The sequence below is a fragment of the Daphnia magna genome, linkage group LG6 (assembly GCF_020631705.1).
Source record: "Daphnia magna isolate NIES linkage group LG6, ASM2063170v1.1, whole genome shotgun sequence".
NCBI lineage: Eukaryota > Metazoa > Arthropoda > Branchiopoda > Diplostraca > Daphniidae > Daphnia > Daphnia magna.
This window is the reverse complement of record NC_059187.1, coordinates 8,659,059-8,675,853: the sequence shown is the minus strand read 5'-3', so window position 1 is coordinate 8,675,853 and position 16,795 is coordinate 8,659,059. Positions and strand designations below refer to the sequence as shown.

Below are 16,795 nucleotides of genomic sequence, written 5' to 3'. Positions count from 1 at the left end.
ATGCATAAGTTACAGATAGATAAAAGAATTCGGTTTAACATGAACTCAATAACACGAATGCTGGCTACGATATTTATTAAGCTAATCGTAAACGGGCAGAGCCTTAGAGGCGGGGCTTGTATAAAATAGCTGACGAAACACACAACAGCTGAGAATTTGACAGGTGCAATGGCTGACGATTTAGAGACAGAGGATGGCTCTTGGTAATTATAAATTTTTTCACCGTTATAATTGAATAATAAGTAACACGATTTAAATTTTTTTTCCTAGGATCTTAGCTCTAGAAGGAGCACTAGATGAACAATGTAGCCTGCATGACCTGCGATTGATCTGCCGCAGTAAAAGTATCCCCGATTCCATGCGTGGCCAAGTTTGGCATCGGTTATTGGGATCCTCTACCGGCTCTACCAATGGACTCGAACGATTCAACGAAATATTTGACCTGACAAATCAATCGAAACTAAGGGAAGACTGCAATATCTTAGTAAAAAAGTTGGACAATGAAGAAGAAGACAAAGTTTCCATCCTATCTGATCTTGAGTCTCTTGTTACTCACTATTGCAAAACTCACCACGTGAACTACGAACCAAACAGTGGCTGGCTTAGTATTCTCACACCCCTGGTCTGCTTAAAACTCCCCAAAAATGAACTTTACAGCTATTTCAATGCAATTTTAGATTCATATATTCCAAGGTAATGGCAGCAAAGAAAAATTTCATTCACATTATTCAGCTTCACTAAATTATTATTTCTTTACAGGCAGTGCCATTTTAATGGTGTAGCTATGCATCTATTTCGACTACTTTTGCTGTACCATGAACCAGAGCTCTGTTCGTTCCTAGATTCCCACAAAATTGCACCAAATTTATACACACAGAATTGGGTAAACAAGCTCATTTGATTGATTTAATTAATGATTGCCGATTGTATATATCTTTATTAGTTCCTCTCCCTTTTTGCTGCCTCAAGTGATTTGCCAGCTGTATTAGCTCTATGGGATTATTATTTCATTCGAGGCGATCCTTTTTTAATATTCTTCCTCTCCTTAGTGCTCGTCATCAACGCCAAGTAAGAATACCTTTTCGTAAAATGTCGGTGATAATTGATTTGCTTCTAAACAGGGATGAGATAATGGCTCACAAGGGTGAAAAGGAAAAAATATTGGAAACTATCGCAGAACTTCCGCAACAAATGGAAGCTGGTGATATTCACGACTTTTGCTCATTAGCTGTTCTCTATTCGGCACAAACTCCTTTTTCGTACAAGAGGGTAAGTTGAATTTTTACCAGTGCTGTCAGTAAAAAAAAGAGACGTTTTAATTGCGTGATATATTCTTTTGATTTAGGACTACCATCAAGCTCTTTTTGGTGAAGAAACGTCGGAAAAAACTACGGATCTTTTGGTTCTGTCCCAAGCCCTTTGCCTTCCTGTATCTGTGCAGGAATTGCTAGTCAGCTGCCATTTGTTGAGTCCCCCAACAAAAGCTGACACCGAAACCAGAGCTTTACGATTTTTCCTTGTCGATTGTCGACCAGCGGAACAATACAACGCGGGCCATCTTCCTACAGCTTTTCATCTCGATTCAAATCTTGTGAGACCATTATTCTGCACCACTAATTTTACGCCTTTTTTAAATTCATTTACTTTTTATGCGCAATAGATGTTAACCGAGCCTCAAGCGTTCAATGTTGCTGTGCAAGCGCTACTCTCCTCTCAGAAACAGTCAATCGCTGCGCAATCGGCTGCCGGAGGAGAGCACTTGGTGTTTTTTGGTTCGGGCAGAGAAGCAGAAGATCAATATGTACATATGGTCGTCGCCTTTTTCCTTCAAAGACATGTTCAGTTTGTCGGCCTTGTCCAAGGCGGGTTCCATGCTGTGCATCAGGCTCTTGTTGCAGCTCAGATGGAAAGCGGGATTGCTGCCACGTCGACATTTGTTGAACCAGTCGGACTAGTCGATCACAATCCATCATTGTGCCTTGTCTGTAGTTCCAACAAATCAGATGCAACATCGACAGCTGCTGGCAAAAGCAATGCTAGTGGAACACCACTATACGCAGTGGGATCTTCTTCCTCTAACAAAACGGATTTCTTTGGGCGGATGCGTTCAAAGTCTGCAGTAGTCAAAGACAAATTTCTCGATTACATTGTCAATCCTATTTCAGTTGGAGACAATGAAACGACACCGAAATCCAAAAGCAAAGGTATGTTTTGTTATTGGTGTTTTAAAGTTGTTTCATATGTTCTTTAAAAAGTTTTGTTTCATGTGTTCTTCAAAAATTAGATCATCCCAGTACTGCAGGGAAGAGCAAAGGAACCGGCAAACTTTACCGAAATATAGCGCCCGTGTTTTCAATTGACGATGATCAAGACGGAGGTAATTGTCGTTAAATCAATCGTTACGAACGAAACTTACAGTTCTTTAAATTATAAAAAAAGATGATCCATCATTTGAGGGAAGTTCTGAAAGAGAGGCAGATGCTCCGAATCAGGAACTCGTAGCCATATCGTCATGGCTCAAGAGACCAGACGTTATCAACTCCTTTCCGTTGCCACGAAGTAAAAGAGAGTGGGCATGCTTTTCCAAGGTAATTAGTATTTGAACTCTTCTACATCGGCATTTATACGATTGTTACGCTACTCTTTGTTTGTAGTTACCTGCTTATTACGTCAACTCACCTATATGCTCTGCGAGAAATCGAGGATCGTCCGGGTTTCGCTCGCATTAGCGTTAATCGCTCGTTGTCATCCATCATGAAAATCACCAGCAAAAAACGGCATCCGGAATTCATCACCTTCAAATATGGCAACATGAAGGGTGAAGAAACTATAATTGTAGATTTAGACAGGTAAGTCTAGGGTATGAATAGTATCAACACAGTATTGAAAAGAAAGGCTTTGTGATTATAGATTTGTCGTCCCCCAAGCTGGAGATGCTGTTAAGTTGGTTAAATTGCAACTATTCAACAATAGCCCAACTAATGCGAATAGCTGATTGAAAGCTCCGAGATGTGTGGGAAATTGAGAACTACGACACGTTTTCTTTTCAGCAAACTTATTAATTCCAATTCTCCTGTTCTAAAACATTTTCCAGTCAGGTTGATTTCGGTTACCAAAAGAAAAAAGTATATTCCATCTCTCATCGGCAAGTTAAAGTATCACTTTGATTTAACTCCTGTTGATTGCCGATGTACGGTAGGTGTGGCCAGTAAAATTAATTCAATGATAAGTGAAATCTTCTTTGGTAGCACCTTCATTAGATGTTTTATTGTTTTCAAAAATTGTTCCAATTTAATGTCGTTCTAGATGATAGGTGGTTGTGTTTCCATTCTGTATTCGTATCGTTAACTTCTATTCAAACTTCTAAATGATTCAACCAGAGGAAATATATTCGTAACCTAAATGCATAAATTTTCCTTTCTAAAGGTTGTTTTCTTATAGGCCTGTTTTACCAATTGCTGAGATGTCGAAAATGTCGTCCCAATTCTGCCATCATTCGTGAGACGCTTGTGAGACGTTCTTTACGAATGCAAACAAACATCCCTATGGAATTGGCGTGGATATTTTTTAATGCCCGTCAATCAAGACAACTGCAAAAATGCAGTTAAAGACTGGACTCATGCGTGAATCATAATCACATCTTTGTAGACATGCAAGCAAATGCTCGATCGCTTAAAATCTTATAAACGATAATGAGTTTAGCATGTTGGTTGCCTAATCTGGCATAACGCAGGCAGATCGGTGAATCACGTATGTATCGTCCTCTTCCTACTTTGCATACATGCAAGAGACAACCGTATATCTGGTAAGTTTTCCAAAAAGGAAAAGTAGTCGATAGAACGTATGGTTTCTTGCAGTTGTACTCAATTATGCCTTTATGATAAGATCAACGATGGACATTCATATTGGTGCATCAGTAGCGATGTGTTTTCAAAATAATAAGCTATAGGGCATGTTACATATGTTTTAAACGGATGCAAACAAAAAATACTTAATCTGAATTGAGAATAACGTTGACGATGCCAATCTCAAAACATCTGTTCATCGAGCAGGAAACCACTGAAATGAGTTGTCATGTCTATGTCCTCGTAGTTGCCTCCTCCCGAAGCCGATTGCAGCACTAAATGAATTTTGTCTTTCTTCTTCAGGTTCAGGATGGTTTGCAGGGAAAGAGAGAAAAAGCCCTGATGATCACTTCCGTAGATACTGGCCACATCTTCGACGTCATTGAGAACCAACGTTACAGACACATGCTGGGCCTTTTCACGCTTGAGGGCACCGAAAGAGAATCTGAACACGTACGTTCCAGATTTCGGAACAGTGAAGACTCCCTTCTTCGCATCCATTCCACCACCTTGGTTTGATCTTGTAATCTCGAAAGGTAGGATCGATTGCATATGGCCTCTTCCTTCCAAGTAGAATGGTGTTTTCCGTAGAACGTAGAAATGGACAAGAGAAGAAATGACGTCCGCCTTTCCAATCCACGTCTCCCGGGGTGTGGCTTCATTCCAACATTTGAAAATAACTGTTAGGACCGACATTCTGTTTGTTCTATTTGTTTTTTTAAAAGTCGAATTTACATAGTGTCATGTTGCAGTAAACCATCTCAATATGGTCGTCGGCTTTGACGGGATAAATTCCACTTAGACCGTGACCCACTGCCTTTAAATCGTGACAGTTGGCCGGCATCCGCGTCAATGATTTTCCTTGAGGGCGATCCCACCGTCTCCTTAGTTCGGCTATCTCATAGTTCTGCCTTTGTTGGCTGTTAAACAGTTCTTTCAAATCACTGGCCAGTTTCTCGTCTATTGATTCCTGTCGTACAATTTAAATGGTATTGATTAACACCTTCTTTACCGACACACCACTCATCAATCCGCGTTTACTAGTTTGCGCATCTGCGAGTTGTTCGTCCGGTTCTGCCTAACAAGGAAGACATTCAGCCGACCCACCGAGTTTCTTATTCTCAGTGCTTGTCTCTGTATTCGTTCATCGGCTTTGTCTAATCTCTGAATAAGTGAATCCTACAGAGAAAAGTGAATAACGTCAACGAATTTGAACAACGATTAGAACAGTTAAGTGAACACTTGCAAGTTGTTCTGGAGAAACAAACGAAGAGATGGCCTTTTCTTCACCTGACATTTGAGTCATATCGCAAAAAACGGTTTCAATAACTCCGGATCGCAGGACGGAGTAAAAGCCAGAAATAGTGTGGCCAGTACGACGCAGATCTTGGCAAGACTTTGGCAATGGCTTAGGACTTTGTACTGGCTGACGACCATAGCATTCCAAGCGACTCAGACTATGCCGGCCGGAAGACGGTTGAGTTAAGATCCGGCCAAAATTCAATCCGCGTAACGGGAAGAGAGGATTTGTCCGTGATGATACCTGAAGAAGATTTCAAAGGTGAATATTTTTTTACACAATTAAAAGTGGTGGTAAAATTTGCCTTTGTCGAAAGTCTCGATTGGTGAAAGGGCGTTGCAATTGCATTGCAGTTTACGATCGAGACATGAATTTTCCAGTGCACATTGACATTTGGATTGAACTGAATTTCCACCGGTAAAGTCGTTTCGTCTCACTCCATTTCGATCAGTCCACCAACTTTGGGGTTCGCCGTTGAATTCCATGGGAGCCATTTTACAATCGTACTGATGAATCCAATCACGTTGCAATTACGATTCTCTGCTCTGATTAACAATTTCTATTACCTGGATAGATTGCCTGCAAACGGAAGATAATTCAATGAGGGCGATGATTTGCCTCATGGATGCGTTGTAGTTGATAAACCGGCTGTAGCATCCTGCATCCCAGCATTGGCCAACATCGGTGGACGACTCGCTATCGTGCAGGATCGACGTTGACCCTATGGTGAGTGAATAAATGTTTGACAGTACTCACAACGAAACTGTACATCGTACTTTATTGACAACCTGTAGTCATGTTACACCACACATAAACGGGTGTATCTCCTGTTCCATGTCCGTCGGGATCGATCCAGTACATTCCCGATTTAAGCGCTTCATCGGAGTGTCTCAGTTCTTCACACGAACTGGCAATCACTGGTGTAGGAGACGTAAGTATCGATGGTTTGTCAGGTCCTCTTCTTTCTTCCTGTAGGACTTCGAGCCTTTCTTCCAATCTGGCAACAATTTGTTTGAGGGCTTGAATTTCCATCTCATGTTTCCCTATTTCGTCCTTGTGCTGTGTGTGTGCCGTAACGTCGACGACCACTTGTTGGTAAGTCTCTTTCAGGATTTTCTAACAGTTTTAAAAAGACACAAACAAAACACAATCATTCTCCGTTAACATCAATCGGGTTTTCGAACACTTTTTACCACATCGTCTCGCAATTTCTGGAGTTGAACGTGAACATCGTCGGTCGTTGGAACGCGTCCATCGCTTTCGGAGACCGGCAGTAATTCCGCAAAAACCGCTCTGTATAGCAAGAAGAGAGAGAAAAAACGAATCGCCATCTTTAATGATGGGAGTCGAATGAAGCTAACGCCTCTAGAGAGTTTTGAACGAATCGTAGGCCTGTGCGGTGACCGCCTTATGCAACTTTTCAACAAGCGTGTAAATATTATTTGATGGCAAGCACAGACGCTCCATGCTCTTCTGGATGAGATTTCACTGACGAGGGTCAATGTTTGGGTAATCTTTTATCTTTTAGCGTTTTTCGGCATTTTCAAGAACGCGACAATGAACTCGATATCCTATTGCCCAGCACGACAGCCCATTTTACGTCTGGCCTCGACGAAGATCTGAATGCCATTAGAATTGACCCAAATTAAAAACCATTTGCACACAAAGTCTCTGCCACTCTACACTTCTCTACTCGTTCATCTCCTAGTAAATATTTTAGGCTTTTATTTTTTTAGAGCATGTCAGAATATGACGTGTTGATTCAACCGCCCGGCTGTAATAGTAAACAGTGATGATAGACACGCCGCGTTTGCATAGCTGAGCGTCTGGCTGATAAGATCTGTTATGCATGGCCAGAGACTTTGTCAAACTCCCACACCTGAACCAAGAAAGTCATTTTCTATACCAATATAATTTTGTTTTCTTTTCCATTGCCGACAGTTTCTAGAGTATGTCGTTTAAAAACTGTTAGCGCACGGCCGAGAATGTTGTCTCACGTTGAAAAGCGTTTTCTTTCGACACTTTTATGCGCCAACGGTTTTTACTTTCTGTGACTTGGTGCATTATTTTGTTTTTTTCGTCATATTGATTGGGATTTTCCAATATGTTTTGGTAACGTATTCGACAGTAGTGGGTAAACACGTACTTAGCTTTGTTAATGATGATTGGCTGTTGCTGTAATCTCAGAATACCTAAACTACGTATGTGTAATTGTACAGTATGGGATTCCCAACTTTGCATAATAATGTCGATGGGGACATCCTTCATTTTTATTGATAAGAAAACAAATTTGTAAAATGGGGGGACTATATAAATGACTGACTTTGTGAAGACGGACATACTCTCAGCTGCCTCGTTTTGAAAAATGAAAGTCTTTCAAGCAATCGTGTTGGTTTCCCTTTGTGCCATCCCTTACATCGAATGTATGTAAAATATTTTTTAAATTTCAATTTTAACAAATAATTGTATCATAATTTCATTTTCTCTCTTCAAACAGGTAAGAGTGTTGGAGACGTGAATCGTAGCGATGGCAAAGCAGATCCCATTACCTTCACGCATTTCAATCTATGGACAAGGTAAATCATTATTTTCTAATTTATATGCGGAGATTTAATTTTATACTCACGTCACACTATTATTGAACAGGAATAATCCAACTAGCCTACAAGAACTGTTTATTGGCGACATTGCTACTTTAGCTGAATCAAATTTCGACACGTCCAAGCCCACCAAAGTGTTTGCTCACGGTTGGAGAATGAACGGCTATGATAACGATGCTGTGATTAATCTAAGAAATGGTGTGGTTTTAGATTTAAAAAATTTAAATGGAATCCCCATTCTCATTGCATTTACGTTTCAGAATTCCTCGCTAAAGAAGATTGCAATTTTATTGCTGTGGATTGGGAAGAGTTGGCCAACAATATCAACTATTATTCATCGGCAGCCAACACGCAGCCAGTTGGATCCTTGACTGGCGATTTCCTTAACTTTCTCGTTGCTCAAGGATTGGATGTCAATCAACTTCACGTTATCGGTTTCAGTTTGGGAGCTCACGTTGCCGGAAAAGCTGGTGCTGCCCTAAATGGGCGCATTCCACGAATTACTGGTACGCTACTGTTTTCGAAGAGGTTAAGAATTCGTTTAATAAGATCATGAATTTCGTAATCGTAGGACTAGATCCGGCTTATCCTGGTTTCTCCGTAGAGAATACGGATGAAAGACTAGACGTGACTGATGCCCTATTTGTTGACGTCATGCATACGAATAGCGCATCATTACTGGATGGCGGACTTAGTTTCCCAGTTTCCATCGGGCACGTAGATTTCTGGCCGAACGGTGGCATTGTCCAGCCGGTAATTCCGTCTACCAGATTTTTTTTTAAAGACATTTAATCACTCTTTTATTTGATGATAGGGTTGCATCCTTACAGGATCCGATATCCTCGCTATAGCAAGTAAGTCCTTTACAAAAGTCTTTAGCTCTAACGACATCAATTAACCAATCGTATTATTTCTAGCTGGATGCAGTCACAGTCGAGCTCATCAATATTTCGCCGAGTCAATCAACGGTGGACGTTTTACGTCCATTCGTTGCACATCCTACGACGATTTCAGTGCAGCTTTGTGCAATGGCAATCCACAGGATTTAATGGGCCTTCCCATTTCTACGTCGTAAGTCCTTTTTTTAAAATTTGAAATCAAGTTTATCTTGGTGATTTATGGAAATGTATTAAATTATCATTCCTGCAGGGCTTTGGGTGATTATTACCTCAACACGTTCGACGCCGCCCCGTTTTCCATGGGTTGATTTTACACCGCACATGTAATATCATATCGTTTTTACTCAAAGACCCATTGCTATGCCCCTAGTCATGATAATGTTATGGCATTTTTAATCTCTTCGACATTTTTATTGTTACCAAGTGTGCCAATATCAGAGTCGACGTTATACATGTAAACTCTTGCTACTAACTCGTTTCTTTATTCATGGGTATAAGTGACACATTAGAGGAGTCACTAGACTTCCACTCGTTCAGCTGTTGAAAGAAATCATTTTCATGCCAGACTGAGAGAGAAAAAAACAAACAAAACGTTTCGTCATTTATTGTCTCGACGTATGGCAATAACTCACTGATAAAGACGTACTTATTGACAAGGAAATGGAAAATCCCGATATGTTTGTTTACTTTTCTCGTGATCAGGCCATGTTTTTTATTATGACTTGTTTACGTCTTGGCAAGCAGGTTAGTTGGTGCGTTGCTAAGTCTGTACTACCGTTAAGGGATTAGTAATAATAGCCTCTCTTATCTGACAATAGCAAAACAAATACAAACACAACTGTGATGGAAAATGGGGTAAGCTGGGCATTTCACGAGTGACGTCTTCTTCATTTGTTCAAATGGAAGGAAAAATTCCAACACACGATAACGCGTCTAACTGAATCCTATAAAGAGCCAAATTCACGCTGTGAAAAGAGAGAGTTACGATTGATACTTCATTCGTTACTTGCTGAAGACTTCAGGATGAAATTCTTCGCCGTGTTATTGCTCGCTGTGTCCGCTGTCTCAGGTCTGAAGAGATCGCTCATATTGGCGATATTATTTCTGTAAAATGTTCCAGACAAGGATGTTGTCACGTATTTTTTCTCCTTGTTGATTATTTCCAGCCAAGAGCCTTTCGGAGAGAAATTTGGGCGAGTCCAGAGATTTCATTTCCGATAACACGCATTTCAACTTGTGGACCAGGTAATAAAAGACAAAGTACGTCGAATACAATTCTAATTACTAATTACTCTTTAAATTATTTATATAGGAACAATCAACTAGTTTTTCAGGAGCTCATCAATGGCAATGGATTGAACTTGGCTACGTCCAACTTTGATCAAAACAAACCGACCAAGATCTTTGCTCACGGATGGCTGATGGACGGTCACAGTAACCCCACTGTTATTGACATGAAAAATGGTAAGTTTTATTATAAAACCCCTTTTCTATTAGAAGACAATCGTAACCTGTCTTGTTACTTTACGACAAATAGCTTTCCTGCAACACGAAGACTGCAATTTTATCGCAGTTGATTGGGAAACCATGGCTAACAACGCAAACTACTACGCGTCTGCGGCTGATACCCTACCTGTTGGCATTCTCACTGGCCAATTTATCGACTTTTTGGTTTCTCAAGGTGTTACGTATAACAGCATTTACGTCATCGGGTTCAGCTTGGGCGCTCACGTCGCTGGCAATGCAGGAGCTACCGTTGCTGGAACTCTTCCCCGTATCACTGGTAAAACCGGACCAATTCCACGGATGGCCACTTGGTGAATTCAAACTTTAATCAACATTTCCTACTAATAGGTTTGGATCCTGCCTATCCTGGTTTCTCAGTGGAGAATCCTGGCGAAAGGTTAGACACAACCGATGCCCGTTTCGTCGATGTCATGCACACCAACAGCGCCAAAATCGTCGGCGGTGGTCTCAGTTTCCCAGTCCCAATTGGACACGTCGATTTCTGGCCCAATGGTGGTGTCTCTCAACCGGTACCAATCAACTATTACCTTTTCGAAACGTTTGTTGGATAATTTGGTTTTACGTGGTTCTATATTAGGGATGCTTCGCAACTGGAACTGATATCCTCGATCTTGCAAGTACGTGGCATCGTTTTGAATCCATAAAGAGATTTAATTCATTTTTCATTTGATGATTCATTCGAGGACAGCTGGTTGTAGCCATGGCCGAGCTCCAATTTATTTCACTGAATCGATCAACAGCCGAACACCGTTCACATCTACCGAATGCTTCGATTACGATACATGGAAAGCCGGACGTTGCAGCGGTAACGCCCAGACCGCAATGGGACTGTCTGTCTCCACATCGTGAGTTCCCTTATCAAACGATATAGTATATCTAGTAATGTTGACTTGGATAACGATAATTTTTTTTTCTTCCTGTTTATCAGAGCCAACGGTGAATATTTCCTCGACACCAACGCCGAAGCACCCTTCGCTCTTGGTTAAGTCATTCGATGATGACACGATGTATCAACGTCCCATTATAATGAACTTCTTAAAAAATGTTTTTAGCTTTTCCGATGCAAAATTGTATGTTCTTTTGCCAATACAATCCGTAAGAGCAGCTGTTGCAATAAACATACGGGTAAGGACAATGTTGAAACAAAAAAATTAACTTCCGTTAGTGGGTTTGCCACCACTAGACGCCACCCTACATCCTCCTCTCGTGCTAGGAGGAAATCTGAAGTCGCAATTGATGGTAATGTAGCATGCAGATAAGAAATTGAACGAATTTTCCGGGAGGGATACCAAAGCCGTCGTCAAAGATGTCCAGTCTCATTGTCGTCTGGGACGATTACGTTGTAGCACACCGTGAAGTTTTCTCAGTGTAGCAAGACATCTTTTAAAGAGACGATGAAACTGCTTATCGTTTTTGTTGTAGCATGTTTGAACCATTTAGCCACGCCAGGTAATTTCAATCTAAGACAATTTAATTTCAATTGGGAATTCCTCACGTGATTGGCTTGCAGTGCAGGTGAAGCGTCGGTCAGTTTTGCCTGTAAAGGACGAAGAACGACTACCTCGATGGCAAGAACCAGTTTTGTCATTTATTAAGAAGTTGTATCGTGGTAGAGGTAGAAGTATGGCAAGCACTTCACTAAACAAAATCGATGCGCTCTGTAACTTTAATTTATGGACAAGGTATTGAATGAAAAATCAGTTAATATGATTGACAACGGTGACTTATTCATTCTTGTTTTTAGAAAGAATCCCTTTGTACGAGAAACACTTTTAACTGGCGATGTTGCTCTGCTATCCAAATCGAATTTTAATGCTTCCAATCCAACTAAAGTGTTTATTCATGGCTGGAATATGAACGGGCACAACCACACTACTTTGATTAATTTAAAAAACGGTAAATTTTGAGCACAACGATTAAAATTTGAGTCATCTAACTGTTCACCTATTTTAATTTTGAAGAATTCCTTGCTAAAGAAGATTGCAATTTCATTGCTGTGGACTGGGAAACGTTAGCAAACACCGGGAGTTATTTCTCATCGGCGGCCAGTATCCAGCCGATCGGAGTCGTCACGGGCGATTTCCTCAATTTTCTGATCACGCAAGGATTAAATGTGAGTCAGTTACATATTATTGGTTTCAGTTTGGGAGCTCACATTGCGGGTAAAGCTGGGGATCATGCAAGTGAACACCTTCCTCGAATCACAGGTATAGTTTCAAGCATAAACAAAATTTGATTTTACTTTTTGTAATGAGAATGCTGTTTGACAGGTTTAGATCCCGCTTATCCAGGATTTTCAATGGACAATACCAATGCAAGACTAGACGTGACTGACGCTCTATTCGTTGACGTTATCCATACAAACAGTGCGAATTTATTAGATGGTGGACTCAGCTTTCCGACGAGTATTGGACATGTAGATTTCTGGCCAAATGGAGGCATCGTTCAACCCGTAAGCGCAAGCTAAGCTATAATGAAGAACTCTTACCTAATGAGCCTAACTTCTTTAACCTTTACGAAACAATTTCATCCCCTTTGTTTGATTGGCAAACGCTTAGGGCTGCTCGGAAACAGTAGGATGTAGCCATTCTAGAGCTTTGCTTTATTTCATCGAGTCGATTAATGGTAAAACACCTTTCACATCAACAAAATGTGGGTCATACGCAGACTGGGAGACGGGATTCTGTAATAACAACACACAGACATCAATGGGTTTGTCGGTCTCTACACTGTGAGTATCTGGCATTCTATATGGTATGCAAAATGCATCATTCATTTTAATTTCGTTCTTATTAACGTACAGTGAAACTGGGAATTACTATTTGGACACCAACCGTGAAGCTCCTTTTGCGCTTGGTTAATGCATCATCAGTGTGTATTATCTTTTGGCAATAATAGCAATTATCCTTATTCAAACGCCGTCTTTTGTCTGAATGTTCTATAATTGCGTCATCTTATTTAAGAACTATAGAAGATATTGTATATTATTTATAATTCCAACCGTTTATATTTTGTACAGTGTATCGTAGGTACAAGACGTTTTATGTAGAAAAAGAGGGTGAAGGAAAACTGCCTGCCCTTTGGGTTTGCCATGGGCAGTGCTACAAGATCGAGAACTGCAGCGTCTGAAACGTGTCCAGTTGTTTCGTAGGTGTCATACGTGTCGTTGTGCTATTGGAGTGATAGTGCCTACGTGTAATTTTTTGCTGGCTGGTCCTTGAAAGGCGTGGCGTTTAAAGCGTATACAAGATAATCTTTGGTATAGAAGCACATTCCACGCAGTACTTGATAAGATAAGTATAGTAGTTGCTTAATGCTGTGAGTAGTAGTATGTGCGGGTAGAGTAGGTGTTGTTCTTTGATGCTAGGTGAAGACAAATCCAGCATGAGATGACGCAACATGTAGAGAAACCATGGAAACGGTGAAATGGACACCGAGAGAGTGTGGTGAGGAATGGGAGAAAGGGCACGGAAGTAACTGAATTGTTTATCCTTCAAGTAGTAAAATAGGTTTCACTTGGGCACCGTTTATTATTTAGCCACCAATTAACAGTACATATCCATCCATGGACTACTGAATTAACAAATGTAAAGTGAGCTTATATATCTACAATACTCAGAAAGTGACTGAAACTCTCTTTTCTCCTTTTCAGTAACGCGAAAGAATACAGGATTGCTTGGCTGTAATCATTGCCAACATGTTCTCCTGTACCGAGCGGCATTTGTTTGAAAGCTATTCCAATCGAGTCACACAAACATGGAAAAAATTGAAAATGGAATGTTTTAATAAAATAAAGGACTCATCACCGAAGTAAGGAAAACGGAACAACACATTATTAAATTGTGACTGCAAGCTGAGTATACACGCATGCAAAAAAAAAAACTGAACGCAAACCGAAACGAGTTGGACGACAACAGAATTCACAACAAACGGATAACTTCGATTTTTCTTTCTCGACGTCAATGAAACATTTGACTAGCACGCCGTGCGCAAACAACCTAGTACTGCATTATGTTAAGAAACCACGATAAGTTAAAGCTACGCATTTCTTTTCGCTAATTTTTTATCTTTCTTGCAATCACTCTGTCAGATCAATGTCGGACATTCTCATTCCATTCGGTCCTAGAGTTTCATCGGCTTCCTCGGCTGCTTCGGCCGGCTGTTGCTGGAATGTGCTCCACCAGCTGGAAAGGGCTCCTTTCGCTTGCGATAAAGCTCCTCCTACGTTTGCAATGAACGAGTTCTGACTTTAAGCACTGCGTAAACAAACTTCTTAACGAATGAAATAACTTACCAACAGCTTTGCTGGTCTGCGCTACTGCCCGACTGGTACTGGCAGCAGCATTGGAGATCTTACGTCCTTTTTCCGTATTTTGCATTGTTCTGGTTAAAAAAAAAGAAAAGAAGCAAGTTGGTTAATCGTTTCCATAAGAAACAATGAAAATCTGAAGCATACTGAGTAATTTGAGTGATTTTAAGTTTGACATCCGACATCGATAGCTGACCAGAGAACATGTGACCGGGATGGAGCTCCAAAACAGCAGGATGGGGTCTTTCCAACCATTTTGCATAGTTGCTTGTGGTTTTCCAGGCTTGGATAAATGCTGGGTTGAAATTCATCTACGTACTTGCATCCTTCTGTTTCAACATACACATTATATGACACCTGATACATGAAACGGTCGGTTTAAAGAAAAATTTACCGTCCAAAAGTGAAGTCCGCAACATAAATAGTAGGTATGTTTTGAACTCGGCCCGCAACCATTCGTCACCGCCTTCCCATCCGACACCGTCCAAAAACGTGTTATTAGTTCGATCCTGTATGACGAGACGGACAATGTGGTCTGCAAATCGCATGTCTTCTTTAGTTAATTCCAGCTGTCGACGCAGATCAGGATCAGAAACGTCGATGCGGCCCGATTCCAACTGACGAAAATGAGAGAATGTACAGTGAATTCACACTTTGATTGATTTACCAGGCAAAAAAGCTACCTCAATAATAGCATCAAAGAGAGTTTTTTTCTGCTTAAACAGCACATTGGTGGCGCCAACAATGTAGCCATGGATATTTGGCTCACTCAAGAGGTCCAAATAAGATAGTGATAAATAGGGATGACACAAATAACCCTGTAAATTTTGCAAAGATGTTTGTAACAGCCTTGTAAGAGAACGGATATACTATAGATTGCATTCACATTTCCGAAAAGTTGAAGAGGCAGTCCGCAGGCTTCATTAGGCAGACCGGCAACGAGAGAAGGAGAAATACGGCCTGATTTCTGATCATTCCCAAAAAATAAATTCATTGTAGTTTGAAAACGATGAAATGTAAATAATAAAAAAATACTTCGTTTTCTATTTCTTGTGCAGTGGGGGCTTGAAGATCTTCGAAGCTGCTTTCTCGGCTTACTTTGCTATCGTCGGTGGCATCAACTGTGGGACTACCAGCTGGTTTGGTAGCGACATCTAATTTATCTTTCCAAGAAGAAAATTTTTCTGTCAGTCCATTATAAACATCAGACTGATTTTCAGTTGCCAAAATACCAGATTCATCCGGTGAAGGAATAAACTGTTTGGGTACTTCCACTGTTTCAACGACGATTGAATCGGGCTGACTAGCTAAGGCGGTGCAATTATCCAAGCCCGTTTCAACTACGCCAGGGAAAAGCGCAAGCATAGCCAAAATGGATGTGGACAAAGGTCTTACTGGCGAGTGAAAGAAGAGAACTCGTTTTTGCAGTAGAATCAATTTGAAAAGCTGGACTACTTTGTGCCCAAACCTCTCCAGCATCTCACGTAGTGGTAATCCTAGTTAAAAAGTAAAATAAAAAAAATGAAAAAAACAAAAAACTAAGTGCAAGTATGTAAGCTTACCAATAATGGCTTGAGTAGAATTTAATAGGTCAGGATTGAGACACATATTAAGGTTGTTGTATGCATCATGGAGCAGCATAAATTGAGTAAAGTCTCCCTCACGGAAATAGGCCTCTGTTATAAGCCCCATTTTGACTTGAATGTGACCATACAAAGGAAGGTTAGAAAGAACGCACACAGCCTTCTGGACAGTGCTTCTGGTTATGTCAGCTGTTTTCTTAGAGAGCATCTATTGAAATATGGGTAAATTTTAGTGGCATTATTGTGAGAGCCATATTGATTCTTTTACCTTTGCTTCAATCTGGCGATAAGATGAAACCCCATATACTGTTTTCCCAGGATGAGACATTGATGGAAGATGGAAGTAAACAGTATCCTCAACAAAGTTGTGCGAGCCATCTGGCATTGCCAGAGAAGGCAAATTTTTCCAGATTTCTGGGCATTCATGAGATTCAGAAGCTGAGCTTGGACAAAGTGGAGGGTATGAGTACTCAACTTGACATCCCTTTTTATGATGAAATCCAACGACGAGAAGATGTAAGATTGGTGGGGCATCCCTACTGAATTCCCGAGTAATCACGCTTGCCCCCTCTTTAATTTTTTCTTCTTGATCTGTAACTTGTTCTTCCATTTCTTTTGTTTTCTTTTAAACGTCCACGAACGCAACTTTTCCTTCAAATGTCAAAATGTCCTACACACTTCAGATCCTAAAAATCAATAAATCTACAGACACTCGCCAGAGGGCATTTAGTT

The 16,795-nt window shown here is 40.7% G+C and overlaps 7 protein-coding genes across 8 annotated transcripts; 4 read left to right on the top strand and 3 right to left on the bottom strand.

Moving 5' to 3' along the window:
* The first annotated feature begins 45 nt into the window (after positions 1 to 45).
* On the top strand, positions 46 to 3,403 carry LOC116925214 (TBC1 domain family member 23). The gene is given in 12 exon segments (XM_032931870.2): positions 46 to 203; positions 271 to 693; positions 760 to 883; positions 944 to 1,068; positions 1,122 to 1,269; positions 1,346 to 1,591; positions 1,661 to 2,204; positions 2,285 to 2,377; positions 2,440 to 2,537; positions 2,539 to 2,588; positions 2,655 to 2,849; positions 2,911 to 3,403. Coding segments are annotated over 12 exon segments (2,166 nt in total). The 5' UTR covers positions 46 to 168; the 3' UTR covers positions 2,996 to 3,403.
* A 439-nt stretch (positions 3,404 to 3,842) lies between these two features.
* Positions 3,843 to 5,219, bottom strand: LOC123466518. The gene is made up of 4 exons (XM_045174742.1): positions 5,092 to 5,219; positions 4,887 to 5,024; positions 4,581 to 4,815; positions 3,843 to 4,501 (listed from the first exon to the last, which is right to left on the bottom strand). The coding sequence occupies exons 1-4, from the start codon at positions 5,149 to 5,151 to the stop codon at positions 4,029 to 4,031; spliced, it is 906 nt and encodes a 301-aa protein (XP_045030677.1). The 5' UTR covers positions 5,152 to 5,219; the 3' UTR covers positions 3,843 to 4,028.
* A 33-nt stretch (positions 5,220 to 5,252) lies between these two features.
* Positions 5,253 to 6,476, bottom strand: LOC116925216 (contactin-associated protein-like 4). Its single transcript, XM_032931871.2, has 5 exons — positions 6,339 to 6,476; positions 5,934 to 6,261; positions 5,712 to 5,866; positions 5,450 to 5,651; positions 5,253 to 5,388 (listed from the first exon to the last, which is right to left on the bottom strand). The coding sequence occupies exons 1-5, from the start codon at positions 6,474 to 6,476 to the stop codon at positions 5,303 to 5,305; spliced, it is 909 nt and encodes a 302-aa protein (XP_032787762.2). The 3' UTR covers positions 5,253 to 5,302.
* Positions 6,477 to 6,898: 422 nt separating this feature from the next.
* Positions 6,899 to 9,116, top strand: LOC116925225 (pancreatic triacylglycerol lipase). Its single transcript, XM_032931891.2, has 8 exons — positions 6,899 to 7,568; positions 7,643 to 7,721; positions 7,792 to 7,943; positions 8,006 to 8,251; positions 8,317 to 8,498; positions 8,560 to 8,599; positions 8,663 to 8,816; positions 8,895 to 9,116. Exons 1-8 carry the CDS (start codon positions 7,511 to 7,513, stop codon positions 8,950 to 8,952), a joined length of 969 nt encoding a protein of 322 aa, XP_032787782.2. The 5' UTR covers positions 6,899 to 7,510; the 3' UTR covers positions 8,953 to 9,116.
* Positions 9,117 to 9,552: 436 nt separating this feature from the next.
* LOC116925227 (lipase member H) lies at positions 9,553 to 11,275 on the top strand. Its single transcript, XM_032931894.2, has 8 exons — positions 9,553 to 9,713; positions 9,811 to 9,889; positions 9,957 to 10,108; positions 10,182 to 10,427; positions 10,499 to 10,680; positions 10,749 to 10,788; positions 10,860 to 11,016; positions 11,100 to 11,275. Exons 1-8 carry the CDS (start codon positions 9,668 to 9,670, stop codon positions 11,155 to 11,157), a joined length of 960 nt encoding a protein of 319 aa, XP_032787785.2. The 5' UTR covers positions 9,553 to 9,667; the 3' UTR covers positions 11,158 to 11,275.
* Positions 11,276 to 11,426: 151 nt separating this feature from the next.
* LOC116925226 (pancreatic triacylglycerol lipase) lies at positions 11,427 to 14,527 on the top strand. 2 transcript variants are annotated; one of them, XM_045174741.1, is made up of 9 exons: positions 11,427 to 11,620; positions 11,682 to 11,853; positions 11,916 to 12,067; positions 12,133 to 12,378; positions 12,442 to 12,623; positions 12,730 to 12,902; positions 12,975 to 13,042; positions 13,191 to 13,430; positions 14,262 to 14,527. In XM_045174741.1, exons 1-7 carry the CDS (start codon positions 11,566 to 11,568, stop codon positions 13,030 to 13,032), a joined length of 1,038 nt encoding a protein of 345 aa, XP_045030676.1. In that variant the 5' UTR covers positions 11,427 to 11,565; the 3' UTR covers positions 13,033 to 13,042; positions 13,191 to 13,430; positions 14,262 to 14,527. The 2 variants fall into 2 exon arrangements, with proteins under 2 accessions (XP_045030676.1, XP_032787784.2); XM_032931893.2 differs by lacking the exons at positions 12,975 to 13,042; positions 13,191 to 13,430; positions 14,262 to 14,527 and having other exon boundaries at positions 12,725 to 12,895.
* Positions 13,682 to 16,789, bottom strand: LOC116925217 (late secretory pathway protein AVL9 homolog). Its single transcript, XM_032931874.2, is given in 10 exon segments — positions 13,682 to 14,392; positions 14,466 to 14,554; positions 14,628 to 14,785; positions 14,787 to 14,809; positions 14,875 to 15,097; positions 15,164 to 15,298; positions 15,367 to 15,447; positions 15,516 to 15,976; positions 16,043 to 16,271; positions 16,332 to 16,789. Coding segments are annotated over 10 exon segments (1,884 nt in total). The 5' UTR covers positions 16,674 to 16,789; the 3' UTR covers positions 13,682 to 14,249.
* Positions 16,790 to 16,795: the final 6 nt, after the last annotated feature.